This window comes from Mercenaria mercenaria, chromosome 5, assembly GCF_021730395.1.
Source record: "Mercenaria mercenaria strain notata chromosome 5, MADL_Memer_1, whole genome shotgun sequence".
In the NCBI taxonomy this organism is placed as follows: Eukaryota; Metazoa; Mollusca; class Bivalvia; order Venerida; family Veneridae; genus Mercenaria; species Mercenaria mercenaria.
The window spans coordinates 70523508-70542863 of record NC_069365.1 but is presented as its reverse complement, the minus strand read 5'-3'; the positions used below and the strand labels follow the sequence as shown (position 1 = coordinate 70542863).

The window sequence follows — 19356 nt, the reverse complement described above, 5'->3', positions numbered from 1 at the left end:
AGCAACAAATACGAAACTAAAACACAACGTCTTTCTGTAACTCCCTAGCGATGAAAAGATTTCGTTCTCAACGTTTTAACGAACCTGTTTCAATAATATAATTTTATCATTACTTTGAGAATTTAATATCTTATAGTAGCTTTAATGTATTCTTAATAAACATACAAGAAAATTTGAAAAATTTGATCAAATGGAATCAAATGTTGCTTACATGGTACTTTTTGTTATCGATCATATTAACGCTTTTGTCTTGGAGTACTTCAGAATAATTATAATATAACTGTCAAGAAAATATATTTACTATTGACCCATTGCCGGTAACAGTTGTTATATTTTCTGGTCCTTTGGGATCATGGAGTCCATTCAATAGAAGTGTAATAGAATTCCGCTTAAGCCGGTGCTAGTGACCGTGAGAGATGTTGCACATTTCATTACCTCTCATGAACAGACTCCGTCGAACCGAGTCTGCTATTATTCCGCTTAGATGCATTGTTTGCTTCCAAAAGATCTTTTTCCAGATTTTATTATGTAGTTTCAGTCACAGTGTATCTAGCGACGATGCCATGAATATCACTTCGTTCCAAATATGGCTGTAGAGCAATTTTCCCATAGTTGAAAAACATAGAAAAGACCAAATAAACATTATCGTGGTTACTTGAAACTTGCTTATTTATCTGTGATAAATCCAGCATTTTACCCGTTAATTTAGGCAGCATCATAGAAAAGTCATTCTAAATAAGTAAATAATTAAAGTACGCTCATGAAGAGAAATGTGTTATTATTACAACCGCAGTTTATAGAGTTCAATAACAGAAGCAGTGCAAATGATGTGTGTAGTATTAAAGCCATAGAATCATGTATCATGTATTATAATACACTATAAAATATGACATTTTAATTTTACACCAAGCGATATGATACGTCGGACACGCTAAAATATATCAAACACTAGCAATAAACACATTCGACGATGCACTAGTCGATACACTAAACACATTAACGCTATACTACAACAAAAACGATTCACACACTCGAAGACACACCTAACACACTTTTGGTATAGTATGGTTATTTATTTCTCAAACAATGTTGCTATTGTTTGTGCTTTTTTCCGATTAAGCTATGAAAAGTTGCTTCTCTGCCTCGAATGTTTCGTTGAATTAACAATTGTTGACTTCTATATTTGATGGATTACCAGCGACATTAAAACAATCCAGGCCCCTGACGGAAGCAGCATGCACATCAGCAACCCGGTTTCTGTATTTCTTCTCGATGTTATACTGAAAATCAGCCTTGGTTCTTCAACTTTTTGCTGTCAGTTTTACTTCAAGAGTAGGTAGGGGTGGGGGGGGGGGGGGCTTTTGCGGCGGAGTGGCTTCGGCCGCTTGCCCCTCACTGCTCTTGGTTAGAAACCTCGCTTTGCATGGGTGTAAAATAATTCCATGTGAGGAAACCATCCAACTTGCTTACAGAATACCGGTGGTTCTACCCAGGTATCCGCCGGTGATAGAATTATACATTGAGGGGCAGTGAGGGTCTTACCTCATCCTCAAATCTGAAAATACGACCCAAATTGTTTTGGTGTGATGTCAAAACTTAAATATTCATCGTTCTCATTTGAATGTGTTTCATGTGGACTTTCTATGCAGTGTAACAGACTATAAGAACGATCTTATTCTAATTAGAATTGAAAACCTGTATATGTGAACATATGGCGGATTATTTTTACATCTAGTATAAAATTGTATTTCAGACAATATTGCGAAAACAATCTTTGCACTACATTTTACATCAGCATGTCAACTGAAATAAAGTAAAACGATATTTTACTGGTTTGAGTGAAACCAAAATTTAGGAAACATTGTAAGTACCATTAATTTGAAAACTAAATTATTGAACAGACATTGCGTACAAGTTTCTTCTGGAATCTGTTTTACATATGACGTGTAAATATAGCACTAGAAACTGTTTCAACTGTCAAACCTTAGACATTGGTTGAGATTTATTGTCATCGGGGAGGATATTATAGAAACTTTCACAGGTATCTTTTGACAAATACATAACGTAAATTTGTTTACAGGGAACCTATTCGGAACTAATCAAATATGAACTCTTTATGTTTTATACAATTTATACGATTGGGATATCTGTTTTTCTGCTTTGTTATATCATATTTAATATCTCTACAAGAAAATAAATGACATAATATCAAAACCATCCTCAAGGGACTAACATATGTCTAACATCTATGTCATTTAAATATGATTACCATAAATAAAAGGAAGATAAAAACCAATCAATCTATGGGATATAAATGATATAATTTCGTTTGGTTTTGTGTGAATGCCCCTGGGGGTTTGTGTTTGCTTTTGTTGTGTTTAGGTTACAGACACGCCGACGCAATTCAATTATAGTCATGTAACAACTTATGGTGGTGGAGGAAGACCCAGAATAAGAATAATAATAAACATTTCCAGAAAAAAATCAGAGCACACAAACTGTCACACAACACCCCACAAACACACACCAATTTGTAACAAAAGCAACAAGATGTTAAAACTGACTCGACGGGTACCAAACCTCACTCCCGGTTTTTTGGAATATTTAAACCTTTTATTGAGTGCATATACTCTCTTTGGTTTTCTCTTAATGTTAACTTCGATTAAAAAATAAATCTAGATGGTGTCAATCTAATAACGTTTGGTCTGTTGCAGAGTGGACTGTTTGGTCATATTCCATGTGTTGCGAAGTTCGATGATATTTAAACATCATGTCAATGCTAATGGTTTTCATGTCATATTAGTTATCATTTCAGTTAGATGTCATTTACAAAAATAAGAAATGTATATAAAAAGAAAATATACCAAACCTATACAAATATTTTCTTTACTTTTGCAACTACTTTAATCGATCGAATATATGCGATTATCTATTAAAGATATATCTTTTCAAGTGAACAACAGAAATACATGTTTGAACAGATATTAAATTCTCTAAATAACAAATCACATATATAGGTAGTGCTTAAGTAGATATTTTGTTAAAGTAAAAATAAATATTTTCATTTTTCGTAGTTATTTCTGATACGTTAGTCACACTTTGAAGAACAAGCCTATGTATTTTACAGACTACACTACGGCAGTTTTTGTAAATAAAGTTGGTATTTCTTTTCATTGAAATTCAATAAATAAACATTTTCTTTAATTTTGAAACCTTGCATGCCCCTATAAGTCTTAAATGTGATTTAACGATATTATAATCTATTTTGCATATTAACCGACGTGCTTTCAAACTTTACTGGCTGTTTTCGTCAAGAAACATGCGAGCATAGCGACAAGAGATTATTGTGTGACGTTGTTAAGTGGCATTATCAAATGACATGACACGCAACACTAAATGATAACATATTGTCAGAGCGTGTATGTCTAGAAAATTTATCACATACTGTCAGATTGAAATATCTACATTCGTATTTAATGGCAATAATTAGAACAGCAGTATAACAGACTCATTTTTAAAACAATCTTGTATGAATTAAATCTATTGGAAAATCCTTTGGAAGCATAGAATATAACCAAACAAGATAATTAATAGCACATTTGGTTTGACAGCGTCTGTTCATGAAAAGTAACAGAAAGTGCAACACCCCTCACACCCCACTAGAATCGACTTAAGCGCAGATATTTTACACAGATATACCAAAGTGTCGGAAAATATAACAACACTGAATCATTATACGGGGAGATCTTTTACGGCCGCCACACGGCACTTAGAGATTGCAATACTTAATAAAAACTATAAAAAGATCATTTGGAAGCATATAAAGCTACCAAGCGTGATCATAGCAGTAAAAAGTAGGGATGTCAACGGATATCCGGATATCCGGTTATTCGGTCACGGGTCCGAATATTCGGATCTAATTTAAGTATTCGAATATTCGGTAGTACTATACAGATTACTGAAATATTTATTTTCATGTTCATAGCATTACAATTTTTCGCCACGTAGACAGCGTGTCAAAACGTAATACACAGTCGCCATGGCGATGACACCTACCCGACAGGTGTGCGAAACATACTTGACATCTTAGCTAGTCCTGTTTGATCAAACAATGCAATTATTGTCAATTAATAATTATGCAGAATTTAAAACACGTGTTTACAAATCGTCGGCAAATATTGCAGCTTTAAAGAAAAGACGCAAGAAAGTGCGAAAGTGATAATTAGTACACGTGCATTATATGCTCTTTTATTGATGCCGGCTGCAACAAACATTTGTCGATAAATATCGGCGCTGCACTTGATAATGTGTTTGTATAATTAAAGAAACAAATCCGTCTTTTCATACTGAGTTTGCAATTATAATTATAAAGCCTATTTTTGAAAGAATATATTTTGGACCCGGACTTATATAAATAATTACATATATCTGACAGAAGGGATTCGAATCCTTCCAATTTGCATAATAAAACTAAACCGAAAGTAGAAAAATCTTGTCAGAGTTACCTTTCTTCCATTTCAAAATGGCGACCGCTAATTTACTGCAAGTACGACGGGTCCTAGAAAAACGTCATAAGCCCTTATATAAATACGTTTAGGTCATCAGAAAAAAGAGGTTATGTGCGGGAACGAATATCCGGATATTCGTTCGGATGGTTGACCGAATATTCGGATACCAGTTTTGGTATTCGTTGACATCCCTAGTAAAAAGAAAAACATTTTAAGCTGTATGTACAATATATTTGGTTTACAGGCAAGAAAGATAGCATACAACACATACAAACCTGTATTTTGTAGAGATGGTACCTAAAAAATTCAAATTCATCTTTATAGGTTTTTTTCAGAGTGAAATGGTAGCTAAGTGCACCAATTTTCTAAATATATTTATGGTTTTCCTCTTCTTCATGTCAAAAATAGAAATATTTGTTATCTAAAAAATGACTTTCTCAAAATATCTGAAGCAAAATGGACAACTCTTGTATTGACCGTTTTTCAAAGATTTTAGGACTTCCCCAGTTATAGTCTATATCGAAAGCTCCCACAGCTAAATAAATTCAATAGAGTATAAGGTAAGTTTACTCTACTTTCAACATTTTGAAAGAGCCTATACTGAACTGCCTTTTGTCTTTAAATAAAGTCAAAGTCCAAGACTAGCCAAGAGTCTAAGACGCTTGAAAAAAATCTGAGTGAAAGAGAATGACATGCTCTTTATTATAAGCTTACCAAAACCATACCAAACATGTACCTTAAAGAAGTTATTAAAGATTTTATGTTGTAAACAAACCTCTACACCATTTTACAATCAATATTTTCCACTCATGAATGCACTCAATTCATGAGATAATTGTTGATATATTTGTAAATGAGAGGCCCCAACAAAAACCTTTTTTCAAGTTGTGAAAACAGTATAAGTTTTGAATTAATGTTGATATCTGAAATTATCCGATTACTTTGCTTTTAACAATAAATAAAACACCTTCTAGTTTGTTTAGGGTAGTTGACTGGTAACGAAAGTCATCAAATAGAGTAATCTCCATATGCTTTTTCAGGATTTATTCGTTTTTCAACGAAAGCAAATGATCGTGCTAGTTCTCTCCAGAGAATGTTTAAATTCAGAATTGCATAAAATACATTACATAGAGTCATTACCTGTCAGCTACCTTAACATGTAGTAATTACAACCACTACATTTAAACATTGTAATTATATTTGACGACAATGTATTTTTGTGTTACCAATTTAACTTTATTTCTTATTTCTTATTGTTGGATATATACATTTTACATTTTTATATATAAATGTTGTGTAAACCAATGTATCACCATTGAGAACAATAAATAAACAACTTCGGCTAAAAGATCAAAACTTAATAACGTTTCTTAATGTCGTTAATTTTCTTCAAAGGAATGTATGCATTATTCTATATAATCTTCATGCATAACTAAACTTTCTATCAGGGCCTCACTACAACTTACAAAATAACTGTCAGTGTAAGTCATGAGAAAAGCGTGCATATTGTATATTGAATACAAAAGGGATTTAAACAAATGTAGGTCATATTTTGTCTGCCCGATAAATTGTTTGAAAAAGGACCTATCTGACCTATCTCACTTTTGATCAATGTTTAATGTTGGCTTCAGTTTATTGATCAATTTAGAGTTGTCCCCCTTTGATTTATTTGGGTAGGTACAATCTCTATATTTTGAATCGATTTTTACCAGACAGAAGCAATTGATAGCATGTCTGACCTCAATTAATCCTGTTACAGTTTGGATCAGACGATGCATTTAATATTATAGACAGAGTGAGGTAAGATTTTGACATGTTGTCATTTGACGTTTCTCAAGTTAAAGATTATGCGTTTTCTAGCAGAGCTATGAACGTACATTCATTTGCAAATCAGAATTTTGTCTGGAAAAAAGAAATTATTTCATTAATCATATACACTGTAATTATTACATCTTTTGATAAATATATGTACTTTTATGATATCATCAATATTATAGACTACAAAATGCAGCATTTTTGCTCGACGCTAATATACCAAGACGTATTTCAATCTACAGTTTGCTACAGGAGAAATTTTCAATAAAATCTCGAAAAGTGCTCTCTTTTTTATCATTAAAAAAATAAATATGTTAAATATTGTAGATCAGGGAACACTTAGTTGATATGTCGAAATCATATTTTCTTTGGACAATTAATAAGCAAATGCTAGTCCCAAAGGTAATTTAATGTGACGTCAACCAGCTCAGTGTACATGTTGTCCCTTTTTCTGTTTTGCATTTGCAAAATCGTTACTTGCAAAGTACCTATTTCTCAAGCTTCCTTCTTTCAAATTGGTTGAATATAATCGTGAAATGTAAACAAATCGCCAATAATGTCAAATTGTAAATGTGATATCATTTAAATGTTTGGTAGGCATATTGTGTTGGTCATCGCTTGAAATTCAGTGTTGAACTGAGGCATGAGATAACATTTTGTGTCTTGAATCAAAATCATTAGCATGACAGACTATATTTATCTAAAACACAATTTGATAATGAGTTCGGCCTATACTGACCAAATGTGAAGCTAACGGCAGTACTGATTGTCTCTCTGAAATATCGACTTTCCTCCTCACGGAAAAGTCGTGAAAGCTAAGAAATAGACTTGCAGTGACTATTTATTCTCTGTTATTAAAACGGACTGTTTGTTTTAAGTGATGTTGAAATATTCGACAATAAATTACGGTAACTTTTACAGCAATCGCATTATAAACTTCATTTGCAAAGGAACGCAAAACGTAGAGTAAAGGAAAAATATACAAGCTATTGTCACACAGTGTTATGTACTGTGGTCTTATCTATTAAATGAAATAACCTTACCATAAAGGGCTAGTTTTATTATACAGTTAAGTCCCGAATTGAGTAAGAATGTTCATTTTAAAAGTAGTGATAAGTTATGATAAAACATAAGTTCTGAAAGATCAATAAACAATTTAGTGTAAGATATGTGCATTCTGAACAAAACTTTTATGCTCTGGAATTTCAGATTGGGAATTTGGACTTAAACTGACATGTTTATGTCATGACGTAAATACAACATTTCTTTAATATCCACAGTATTTTTACTGTCATTCAGTTTAGTAGAATTTCGTAACTTTTTCTTGTAATTTCTTAAAATTTCTACCAGACAAAAGAGACATTTTCACACATTTGATCTATCTCCTTATTAGATATTCAAGATCGTATCTTGTTTGAACAAATATTTGTGCTTCGGGATGCAATATCGTCATTTCAAATCCTGCAATCATGTGTAGATAAAATAGAAGTAGATGATTAAAGATGTAAGGAGATCACCGTTAATCGTGATTGTAACGCAGAAGTCAGAACATGTCTTTGCTAGAGTTTACAATTTTCTTCGTAGGAAGGTAAGATGTAAAGCAATACTTTTACTAGTTTCTGTGACAAATAATTTAAAAAAGCTGATAAGCATCACGTGGTATAACAGTAAATTTATTTATAGTTAGGGTGAAAACTATTGCTCTGTTTGAAATGCAATATTTTATATACTTGTAGTAGGATGTGGGTGGTTGTCGCACGTTATAGTACTTAGTAATACATATATTCATCTTTTGATGATAAATATATAATGGTCAGACAATACCGCTATTTTGACCGTTTTCATTTTTCTTACGATTCACGTCTTTATAAATACAAAAATAAATATTTTATATATTCAAAACAAAAAACCTTTCTCAAAATATGTTTGAGAGGTGTTGAACATTTCATTACCTCTCATGAACAGACCCTGCAACATTTTCGTTTTTGTTTTTGTTGTGTTGAGCGACCTGTGGAGTTTCCACTTTTTCTATTTCATTCAAATCGAGTCTGATTTTATGCTTCTTGGTTGCATTCTTTGCTTCCAAAGGATCTTATTACAGATATTATTAAATATTTAAAGAAAATTCTCACACCTGTAATGACATCTGGCAAGTTCCGTACGATTCGGTATTTTCCCTATGCAATTTCGACATTTCCTTCTTTTTTTGCCGCATTAACTATATTAGCAATCGGAAAATGTCGAAAAAGCATTAAAGGAAATCGGAATCAAATTTGAATTGCCGAGTGTTTTTACGGGTCCATTTTCGGAAAAGAAAACATGAAAACCTACAAATTTGGTCAGTAAACACGTGTAATATTATCACTCATTTAAATGTATTTTATATATTGAGTAAGCCTTTGTTAGGAATATACCATGTCTGAACATATTCCTTAAACTAAAAAGAAAATAGTTTATACAGTTATATACCTGGCGTAATAAAGGAAAATGTAGACTATTTTGCTAAAGAACATGGTTATGCTGATTATGTCAATAATGATAAAAGGTTATTTTACTCGTGGTGGGAGTAATGATAATAGAATTATGACTAATAGCATCTGTTACGAGAAAGACAACTTCTTTACTGTAGATTCTAACCACATTTTAATCTTTAACCTAAATGTATTATAATCTATTGTGTTTTTACTTATTTTATCTTTCTTGCACTACGGCAATTACCTTATACTGCAAGATACTTCATTACATCATTGGAGATACACTTAACTGTCTTAAAGGAATAAGTCATAAGAATATATAGGACATATCCATGATATAATGAAATTTTCTTCGATATTCAATGTTTGTATCATTGACATAACTCAAGGTATTCCGCAAACCAACGTAAGGAACAATGCATTGGTTGTTGGGATGACATTTCCCCAATAGTTGTTTTAATGACATTTGTTTTTAGTAATATTTGATTCTTTTAATTTAATACATTTTTCTTCCCCTTCGTACGAATCTGCTGTGAACATTGTGATTAACGTAGTGTTGGAAACTCTACAATAAACTACCATTTCATTATATCAAAAGAAGGAGACACGCAGTCGCAACCTCTCTCTAGAGACACCCAACATCTGAATGTCACGTCCTTTCTTTATGTTCAAACAAACAAAAATGAAATGGAGACGATTGTATTAATTGACGATGTATGATTGAACAATCGGCTGAACATTTCCATGAGGAAATAACATGGTCTGTACGTGGCAAGCAGAATAATATTATATTTTTTCCATGAAAGGACGTTTGCCGAATCAGTGTGTATAAATATCCCGCGTCAAAATGCTGTATTGATATACGGACTACACCAAAATGGGATAGGCATTTTACTAAATAACTGTTAGTCCTGATATATGAAGCTTTAGCATATAAAATCCAAATCATATGGTTTGTTTGCATAAGTTTTATAGGAGTTCTTGTTTTTATGTAAAATGTTGAGACGTCTAAGGCTTAATCTAATCTCGAAAAGCAAGGGTTTAAATAAATATGTGCTTTCTTTTCCTGTTCCCATAATATTCCAAAATATCACAAACCAACTAGAGATAAATCATCGTTCTGTAAGTCTTGGCAAATGCAAATCATTCTGTCAGTATATTGACATCTAAAGGCTTCCAGTAGAACAATAATGTGTTAACAACTAATGTCTTGGCACGCAACTGAATTATGACGTGTGTCATAACGTCCATGTCTAAATGTGTTGACAGTTTGAACAAAGATATCCTCCGATATGCTTAGTACTCTGAAATGAGAGGTGGCGAGTTCGATCCCAACGGAGAGGTGGCGAGTTCGATCCCATCCCGACAGATGGAAATATTATTGTTATTATTATTAATCAATTCAGTTAATCAAACTAAACCATACACATTTATCTGACAGACAACAATTACATTTCAGTCATGTTCCATAAAGAATTCTGACAATTATAATGTTATCCTGATGCCTAGCTCAAGCAGTTACAGGACTAACTAAGATGTATTTATAACAGGACGAACAACTACAGAGAAACTTCTACCAGATTTCGTCTTTCTCTGATAATTTGTTTAAAGCAATTTCAGATAGTGTTTCATCAATAGTTTGTAGCGGCTAAGCTGTTTCAGACATACCATGTGCTAGTCTAAGTGTAGATATATGACACAGGGTTCTTGCGTTATAAAACTGATTTTGGGGACTAGCCTCAAAAGTTGTCACTTTGAAAAGTATTACCAAAAACAGCAAAAACTCTTGGTTATAAAAGCAGTAAGAAATACTGTCAAAATGATTTTCTTTCAATAGACAGTGAAATTTGTCATGATTTTTTAAAAATGTGTAGTCATTTTAATAATATTTTTCTTGTATTGCCTCAGTTTTAGTTAAAAAAAAATACCGAATGTCGAATCTGAATTTTTGTCAAGATTCTATAAATAAAAGAACCCTGATAACAGGGAACTTCACTTGAAACATGTTTCAGAAGATTTTGTTCTTAAGGTGTTGCGTTCTTTGAATGCAAGTAAAAGTATAGGATTAGATGGCATGCCTGCTAGGTTTTTAAGAGATGGCGCTGATGTGTTGAAATTTCCAATCACTTTTATTGTAAACATGTCTATCTCTGAAGAAGTTGTTCCTTCTGATTTTAAACAAGCTAGAGTCAATCCTTTACACAAGAAAGGCAGAACATTGGACATAAATAATTATAGACCAGTCAGCATATTAAGTATTGTCTCAAAAGTTTTAGAAAGAGCTGTCTACACTCAATTGTACGAGTGTGTGAGTGTTGGTATGTATTAGTCTTGGTAGGTATTAGTCCACGTACTGTGAGTTGCGATGTTTAGAGGCGGTGTTTTAGGAACACCCTTTTGTACAGTTTAAACACTTGCACGCGAAATAAGAGATCACTTAAATATACTGCTATTAAAACCAATAAAACTGCATAAAAACACTTAAGACAACTTGCAAATATTTTAATTAGCAAGCTAAGTATATTTCATTTAACTAATATAAAGTGATTGAGGGTGCGTTGCTGAAGAAAAATCTTATAAAAAATGGCATAAATAAATAAGAATATTGGAATTGTCCTGAATTAATCTGCTGTTACCAACGCTCTTTATTGGCTTCCTCTACAGACAGAAGTTATTGAAATCTTAGCAGAGTGCAACAACTGACTGTGCCGCGGCGAAATATCTTTATTTTCTTTTATCTGTTAGATGTTCATAAGCTTTTGTTGGTAATAACAGGTTTTCATATTGGAACGTAAAAACTAGGGTGACTTAAAACTGTGAGACATGATTGTAATAAATTTAATCGTCTTTCATTTATTATGTTAAGAAAATGTCTTCGACCAGTACAGAAGTCATAGTCGAAATAAATTTCATTGGTATTAAATGTAATTATAATGCTGCAGAGAAACATTAGTAAATTGACGTAAAAGCGGACTATCATAAAAGCGACGTGACCTTTACAAAAGTTGTAATGCAGAAGTCAGAAACGCTGCTCGTAAGCGTCTATAAATTTCTGAGCAGAAAGGTAAGATTTTGTTAAATTTTGATTCACTTTTTTCCATTTTAAATACTTGAATTTACTACAATTCAATTCGCCTGATTTTTCTGGAATGTTTCATTTAAATACTTGACGGACAAAATTAGGTGTACACCATCTTAAAGACATCGGAAAGTTTAGTTATAAACAATATTTTAATGTTTTTAATGAATTTAGTACCTTAATTCAGTTCATTCTGGAAACACTTTATTTGTGGAGTACATGATAGACAGGTGAACCAAAAGTGCAAACTTCAAGTAGGCACTCTTTATTTTAAATATATTGAGTAGTTAAATGATTCAAAATTTAATCAAAATACTAAACAATTTGGAAAATAAAGGATATTACATGAGTATCTTTTCATATTGATTTTATTAAACGAGTTGAATAAAAATAATAAAGCAAGCATAATAGAGCATTTTATCAACTTCATTCAACGAGTTTAATAAATTCAGTATGGAAAGACACACATTTAATGTTCATTTTTATCACATGTAATCTGAAACATCAAATTTTCTTATTTTCTACTTATAATAGACCAAGTAAATTCGTCCAACGTCTCCTATACTTAAATTGACGTCAACGTCAAATCTTTATTACATTAGTGTATTACCAAATTTATGTAATGACATTATTTCACTCCCACAGCGTCAAACATGGGATACAAATAATTAAAGGAACATTTTTCTGATAAAGATATATCTAAGTACAACAATGATCCTGCGTGAAATATTTTGAAAACATGGAGAAAACTTCGCTAAAAAGTTTAGGTTTAGGTGACTACACACTTTTTATCTCCTGCAAATTATGCACGTTTTCCTCTGGGCATGGAAAACGCACGCATAATAAGTACTGACCGATATGAGCAAATCTTTAATTGTACAGTGATCAACGATGTGAAAGATAAAATCGATTTGTTTAAAAAAGTTAAAACTCACAGAATTTCTTCACAAGGTGAAATATTTTGACAAAGCAACTGATGGAAAGATAACAATCTCTGCTGATCATATATGCGTCGAAGCATAGGATATATCAGAAATACGAGAAAATCAAAGAGAACAATAAGAGGACTGTTACATGACTGTTTTCTTGTATTGCATGATAAAGAGATAGATTACTTTTCTATTGCATTGAAATGGATGAGATTAGGATTCACACAATATTTCCATTCAATACACAAAGCCCGTCCGCTTACCTTATTAGGGAGAGCGCAGATCTGCGGATCGCTGGGTCGTGAGTTCGATCCGGGAGAAGTGTATGTTCTCAATGACTACTTGATAAAAGACTGTGTATGAAATAATTTTTCCTCAACTACTGGTTCAAGTGGGGCAGTTGGCAATTACTAGCGGTGAACAGGTTTGCACTGGTAGAGAATTCAGGAACACTAGTTAGGTTAGCTGCCAGCCGTTACTGTTGAAAAACGGCGCTAAACCCAAAATAAACAAACAAATTTCGCTCAATACACAGGTTATTTCCCTTGAGTAAAGTTTAACGTAAGTCTATATACATAATTATGTCCTTCCTGTAGTAAAAATACTTATTTTATGGATTTTCGTATTTCAAAAGGAAAATCGAATGCAAAATTCAGTTATTTTCATTCAAGCTGTAATCATTCCTAGACAAAATAAATGTTTATAGATAGCTTATAATGCCATCTGACAAAACTAATCAAAATTGTTCTTTGTTGTGGTGAGGTGTACGAAACATATGTATTAACTTCTAACAGTAAAATTACTCCAAAGTTAACATAATTCTATGAAAATATCTATTACATAATGTATCCAAACCATGCATACATTCTATTTTAAGTGCAATATTAGAAAAATACCCTATAGATGTTCAAAAGAACCCCTTAAACGAATATACCACTATAAAATTGTTTCTAACATGTTCAAGTATTTATTTTTCTGAAAAATAATAAAGAATTGTTCATACATTTTACATAATATCATTCAAAGAAAAAATATTGGACAAAACAGTACTAAATTTTTTAGAAGATTGTTCTTTAAGGACTTGAACCCACGAACGGGAAATGATTGTTGGAACTGCTAATTCGGAGTCTTAACCACTACACTACGGAAGCTAGCCTTAATAGTTACATTGTACATATTGCTTATAGTAGTTGAAGAGATTTTTATTTACTTAAATCAATTAAATTATTTACAATTTTGTTAACGATAAAACAATCTTGTTTTTCATCTTAAGATATACCATGTCCATTTATTAGAAATAGAACTATTAGAAAAATGATGCACCAACAAATGCATTGGAATTTCCTTGCCATTATTGAAGCTGCTATTGTCACAAAAAGAGAAACACTTCTGAGTTTAATCGTTACAACAAATAAAATAATTATCGCTTTGTTTCTTTCAAATTTTTTAGCATTATATAATCGTGTTGTTCTGATACTTGTCATTAATTACAAATGTTTAATGTATGTACTTAAGGAATTGTTGCGTTGGTGATCGATATCCTTTTTATTTGCTTCTAAACAATTTCGTGAATTTCAATGTAAAACTGTAACACCCGAGTAGCAGACTATGACTTGCACATGTTGAAATAATACGCCTATAAGGCTTAAGTCAAGCTAATTTAGGCTTATCTTGCTTTCACTATCTTTCATTCCATACTCAAAAATAAATGGTAAGTTAAGCGTATATGTGTTCGCTAGGTTGAAGATTCATAACTGTTCCATTAAAACGGTCAGTCTCATATTTGGAGAAAAGAAATTCCAAATAAATGAAAGAAAATGTTGTTTTACATGCAAATTTAACAAGATATAAAACATGTATAGCACTCCAACTCCTGATCTATACGTTGATTTCCAGAAAAGTACAGAACTGCTTTAAAGAGCCATACTGTTATCCATCGCCTTTTACATAAAGACCTGTTACATATTTACATTTGCAGTGAAAAAGGAAATACCTTCTTTGAACGAACAATTATATATTCATAACATTGAAAAACAGATTGTTAATTATAAGTTTGAAAAAAAGAAAAAAAAAAGAAAACGATTCTAAGTGAACCGACAAAGATGAATAATTTAAGTATACAAGGATTCTTACATAAGTTAATGTTATTCGCTTGTGTTTTATTTTTACTTATATCACATATAATTTCGTTAGGTAACTTTATATGATAACGCTTGTCGTCATGGAATCCGACTTTTGTAATTTATATTGCTGTTTATATACACAGAGTTGTGTAAAAGTTTCAAATAAAAAATAGTCAGTTGGTTTCCACACAAGGACACCACAACGTATCAATCTCTGTCACCTTAAAAACATTTTATGGTATTTGCAAAAATCTGTTCTAGAACTCCATTAATGAAGTCAAGCTAACAAGAGACTTAACCAGCAATAAATCAAGGCATCTAGATGATATCTATTAACGCTTCGTATCCGCTGGACGCTTATTGTGTTACACGTATTAAAATAAAGATAAAGCCAGAATGGCTTGAGCAATCACTTATCAGCTGATGATGAAAAATGAACAATTTGCCTCTGCTAGAATATAGCCATGTTAATACAAGGATTGAAATGAGCCTCATAATTATTTACTGAATAGAAAATGCGCTAGATTTGTTTCGTTGAATTTTAAATTGTGAATGTTTTATACATTTAAAAAGTTGTAGCAAATAATATATTCGAATTTCATTTTAATTTTTTGTCGTCTGTTGCAAATTAAGTTCCTTGACGGATAAAATGACTTGGCCTAGTAGATCCTGCAATATTAAATTTATTGCTGTCAAAACAGTGCCTGTATTGTATAGAATTAGGAAAGCATGGGTCTGTTTTAATTTTGGTATTTATAATACTAAATTGCGTGTGAATGATCTAAGAAGATTAAACCCTATGTCTTATTTATGTGCTTTCAGGACACAAAAGCCGAGGATCATTCCGGAGGTTCAGAATCCCCATCAACACTAGACCCAGTGCAGAATATTAGTGCATCATATAAGAGACAACAACCAGAGTTTATCATACTTCACTATAGGTGAATGAAATACTACAACTGAATTCAGTTGAACCTGTGTTAGCGGCCACTTGCATTAAGCAGCCACTGGCATAAAGCAGTTACTGACACAAAGCAGCCAAACAGCACAGTTTCCAAAATTATATTTTGTTCTCGTTTTCACATGTCTTAAGGTAGTAGACCGGTAATAATACTCGGCGATTTCAATGTGACTACGTATTCTTGTAAGGTAATTCGGTATTCTTCAGACATATCAAAGCACAATTCAATGTCCATAGAAAAACGGAGAGTGCGACATCGTATATGGATAATACTTAATTTGCCGATTGCCATTGCGGGCCCATTACCTTAAGCAGACATCTTCAACCTTAAGCAGACAGACTGTGTCGCTTCGTTGGATGCTGCTTCATACCTTTTCACAGGAATTACCTTATTGTATATGTAATTACGCAGTCATTCAGCGCATGTTCTTTTTTATAGGCAGTGAAAGCCTTCAGTTAGTACATGTGAAATTCAGTTGTTCTCGAAAAAAAATGTTGTTTCATGATATTGCATATTCAATATGGATAAATAATAGACAGATTTTATTAATATCTTGTTATTGCTCACAATATAAATGTATCTGTCTGTATTGTAAGTTTGTGGAGAGATGTTTGGTCACCTCAATCAAAATTGTGGAGAGATGTTTGGTCACCTCAATCAAAAATTGTTCGCAGTTGTTTCGTGAGGTTACGTTCTATGCCTTGATATAACTAATCTTGCTTTCGGATTATACGCATTAATGATATTCCCCTTTATTGCGCAAATTATTTACCAGTCTTTCTAGACAGTTATTCTTTTTTTCAGCCCATTCAAGGCAGTATGGGACTGGGTAGTTCTAATTCTTGTACTGTACACCGCAGTCTTCACACCCTACCAGACAGCCTTCCTACTAAACGAGGAAGACGCCACCATGAAACGAAACCGAGACGCTGTAACCCGGACTGAAAGTCCAGAATCCTCCACAGCCAGCCCCCTTGTGATTATAGACTTGATAGTTGACCTGATGTTCATTGCGGACATTCTAATCAATTTTCGGACGACGTATCTCCACAACGGAGAAGTGGTAACCAATCAAAAGAAAATTGCAATTAATTACGTGAAAGGGTGGTTTGTCATTGACACAATAGCCGCTGTGCCCTTTGATCTTCTTCTCTTCGGATCCGGAACGAGTGACGTAAGTAATTCTTAATTAGAGAGGGTGTTTATAGCTGTTAGAACTTGTAGACATGTTTTATTTGTTTTATTTACTCTTTGTAGAAGCAGGTTTAACAAATTATACTGAGCAATGATAACTGCTCTTTTCGAACAAACTATCTGGATTTGGCAGCTTCGTGAATATTAAACTTAAATCCAGATGAACAAAAGCATTTCTATTTCTGTCCACGAACGAAATGTCATCAAATTTTCGTTGTTGCCGAATCCAAAAACATACATCATTAATGAGGAAAACCCTTGCCTATAATTAATGTACACGTGTTGTGTCAAATTCTAGCATCGCTTTAATTAAGAGATCAAATGATGTTTTTCGGTGTTTATGCGAAATGAACGACAGAATAGGATCGGCAAATCCATGAATCGCTCTTTTTGATTTTTATGAAGTTCCATCGCAAAAAAACGTTCAACATGTCCAAACATCATCTATTCACGACCTCTATCACAGCATATATGCTAATAACAATGCTGTTATTCTGATTGAAGATTGATCAATATTCATGAGACAATTACTAGAAAGCTGTCCAGATTTTTCATGATATATCGTAAACAATTTTCAGAGAATAACAAGTTCATTAATCAGTCGGCTAATTTGCAAATTGACATGTAATGGATAGCCATACTCCGCTTATGTTTAAAAATGAAACAGACAAAAAGAATATTTCTTTTATAAAGTTAAACCTACGGAAATGTGCGATTCTCTGAAGTTGAGAAAGTTTATACTTTCAGCTCCCCTAAGTTACAAAAGGAACGGGAGACCCACTGGTAATGTAAACAGCACGAGTCATGAGCAAATTTGTAAAACTATCAGTCGCACATAGTGTCAGACGATGAAATATATGGAACGCCTAAACTGCCTTGGCGTGATAATTATTTGTTCGTCATGTGCCATTTCCAATAGATTCGGTACAAATCATATTTTGTTATGTAGATAGAGCAGTTTGTTGTGTACATTTATTAGTTTGTCCGGTACATATCTTAGTTCGTGCTGTGCATTCACTAGTTTGTGCTGTCCCACCCTCTGTTCCTACGGCCCTGGCTTTTATTGTTTTATTGTACTTAAGGACTGAAACGATGTCTGTAAATGAACATTCTTTCTTTATAAAACACAGAACATATTTTGTTGGCGGCATTATTTAACATTTATTGTCATGTAGCCTATAACAGGCATATTTTTAGAGAAACAAGACTGTGATTAGCTAGACATGCATAAGGTGTGTTCTATTTTAAACCTACACAGTACTGTTTTTACATACAAGCATGTTAAACATATGTTTACACAGAGAAACTCTTAAGTAATTGTTATTCTTATATGCTTGTCTGTGTTAAAACACTCTTACGTTAGAATGACGTCACGTTTACGTGCGGTGAAGTCAAAGTTTTTGTTGCGACCAAGGAAGAGCGCGTCGACATTTTGTCTACTGTTTTATATTAAGGGCATATTAGAATCAAAATAATTTATAGCTAAATTGTCTTTTAACACTATTTATACACTCGGGTGGTAATACATCGTGCGCCCTCGTGAAATTATTACTCCCGTCATTACTGTAATAAAGAAAAGATAACGATTAAGATACAAGTATCACAAATGATTATCAGAAGAATATTATATAAGCTTTGGCTGAAAAGCCGTGAATTGTCCAGCTGAAGTTGCCTGGCGTTAGCTAGCCTGCAATCACTTTTCCGACTTTAACTAGCTTGCCATGACTTTCTCAACTTTAGCTGGCGTGCCAAGCCTTTGCATATTTAGCTAACCTGCCATGCGTTTAACAATTTTAGCTAGCATGCCATGACTTTTCCGTCTTTAGCTTACATGCCATGACATTTACGACTTTTATAAGCCTGTCATGAATTTTTCCTCTTTACTAGCTTTCCACGAATTTTCCGCCTCCAATATACATATGTATTTTAATTTAAACTAGCCTTGCTTGAACATTTCGATTTTAGCTATTCTTCTACGTACTTTCCTTCATTGAAGTTCTTCCAAGAAAAAGATCAATACTTTGATTAGAAGTATGAATTTAATGCTATTAATTATCGCCATTTTCACAATATTAAAAGTGCACATTTTTAGCTTTTGCATATTATATGCAATAATAATGATGTTATTATATGAAATATATAAAGAAATTATATTTTGTGATAATAATATGGAAGGGTTTTGCAAATCAAATGAAACATGACATGCCTATATCGTTAATAATATTACATGACCAGACAATTTTTCCAAAAAAATGGGGTATTTTCATCGTTA

The 19356-nt window shown here is 32.7% G+C and overlaps 1 protein-coding gene across 1 annotated transcript in view; it reads left to right on the top strand.

The window, feature by feature from the left end:
• The first annotated feature begins 11516 nt into the window (after positions 1-11516).
• Positions 11517-19356, top strand: part of LOC123557568 (potassium voltage-gated channel subfamily H member 7-like) — a 34584-nt gene continuing 26744 nt past the window's right edge. The window contains exons 1-3 of the mRNA XM_045349095.2: positions 11517-11861; positions 15751-15869; positions 16695-17064. Coding sequence (XP_045205030.1) covers positions 11808-11861; positions 15751-15869; positions 16695-17064 — 543 coding nt within the window. The 5' untranslated portion in view covers positions 11517-11807. The remainder of the gene's footprint in view (positions 11862-15750; positions 15870-16694; positions 17065-19356) is intronic.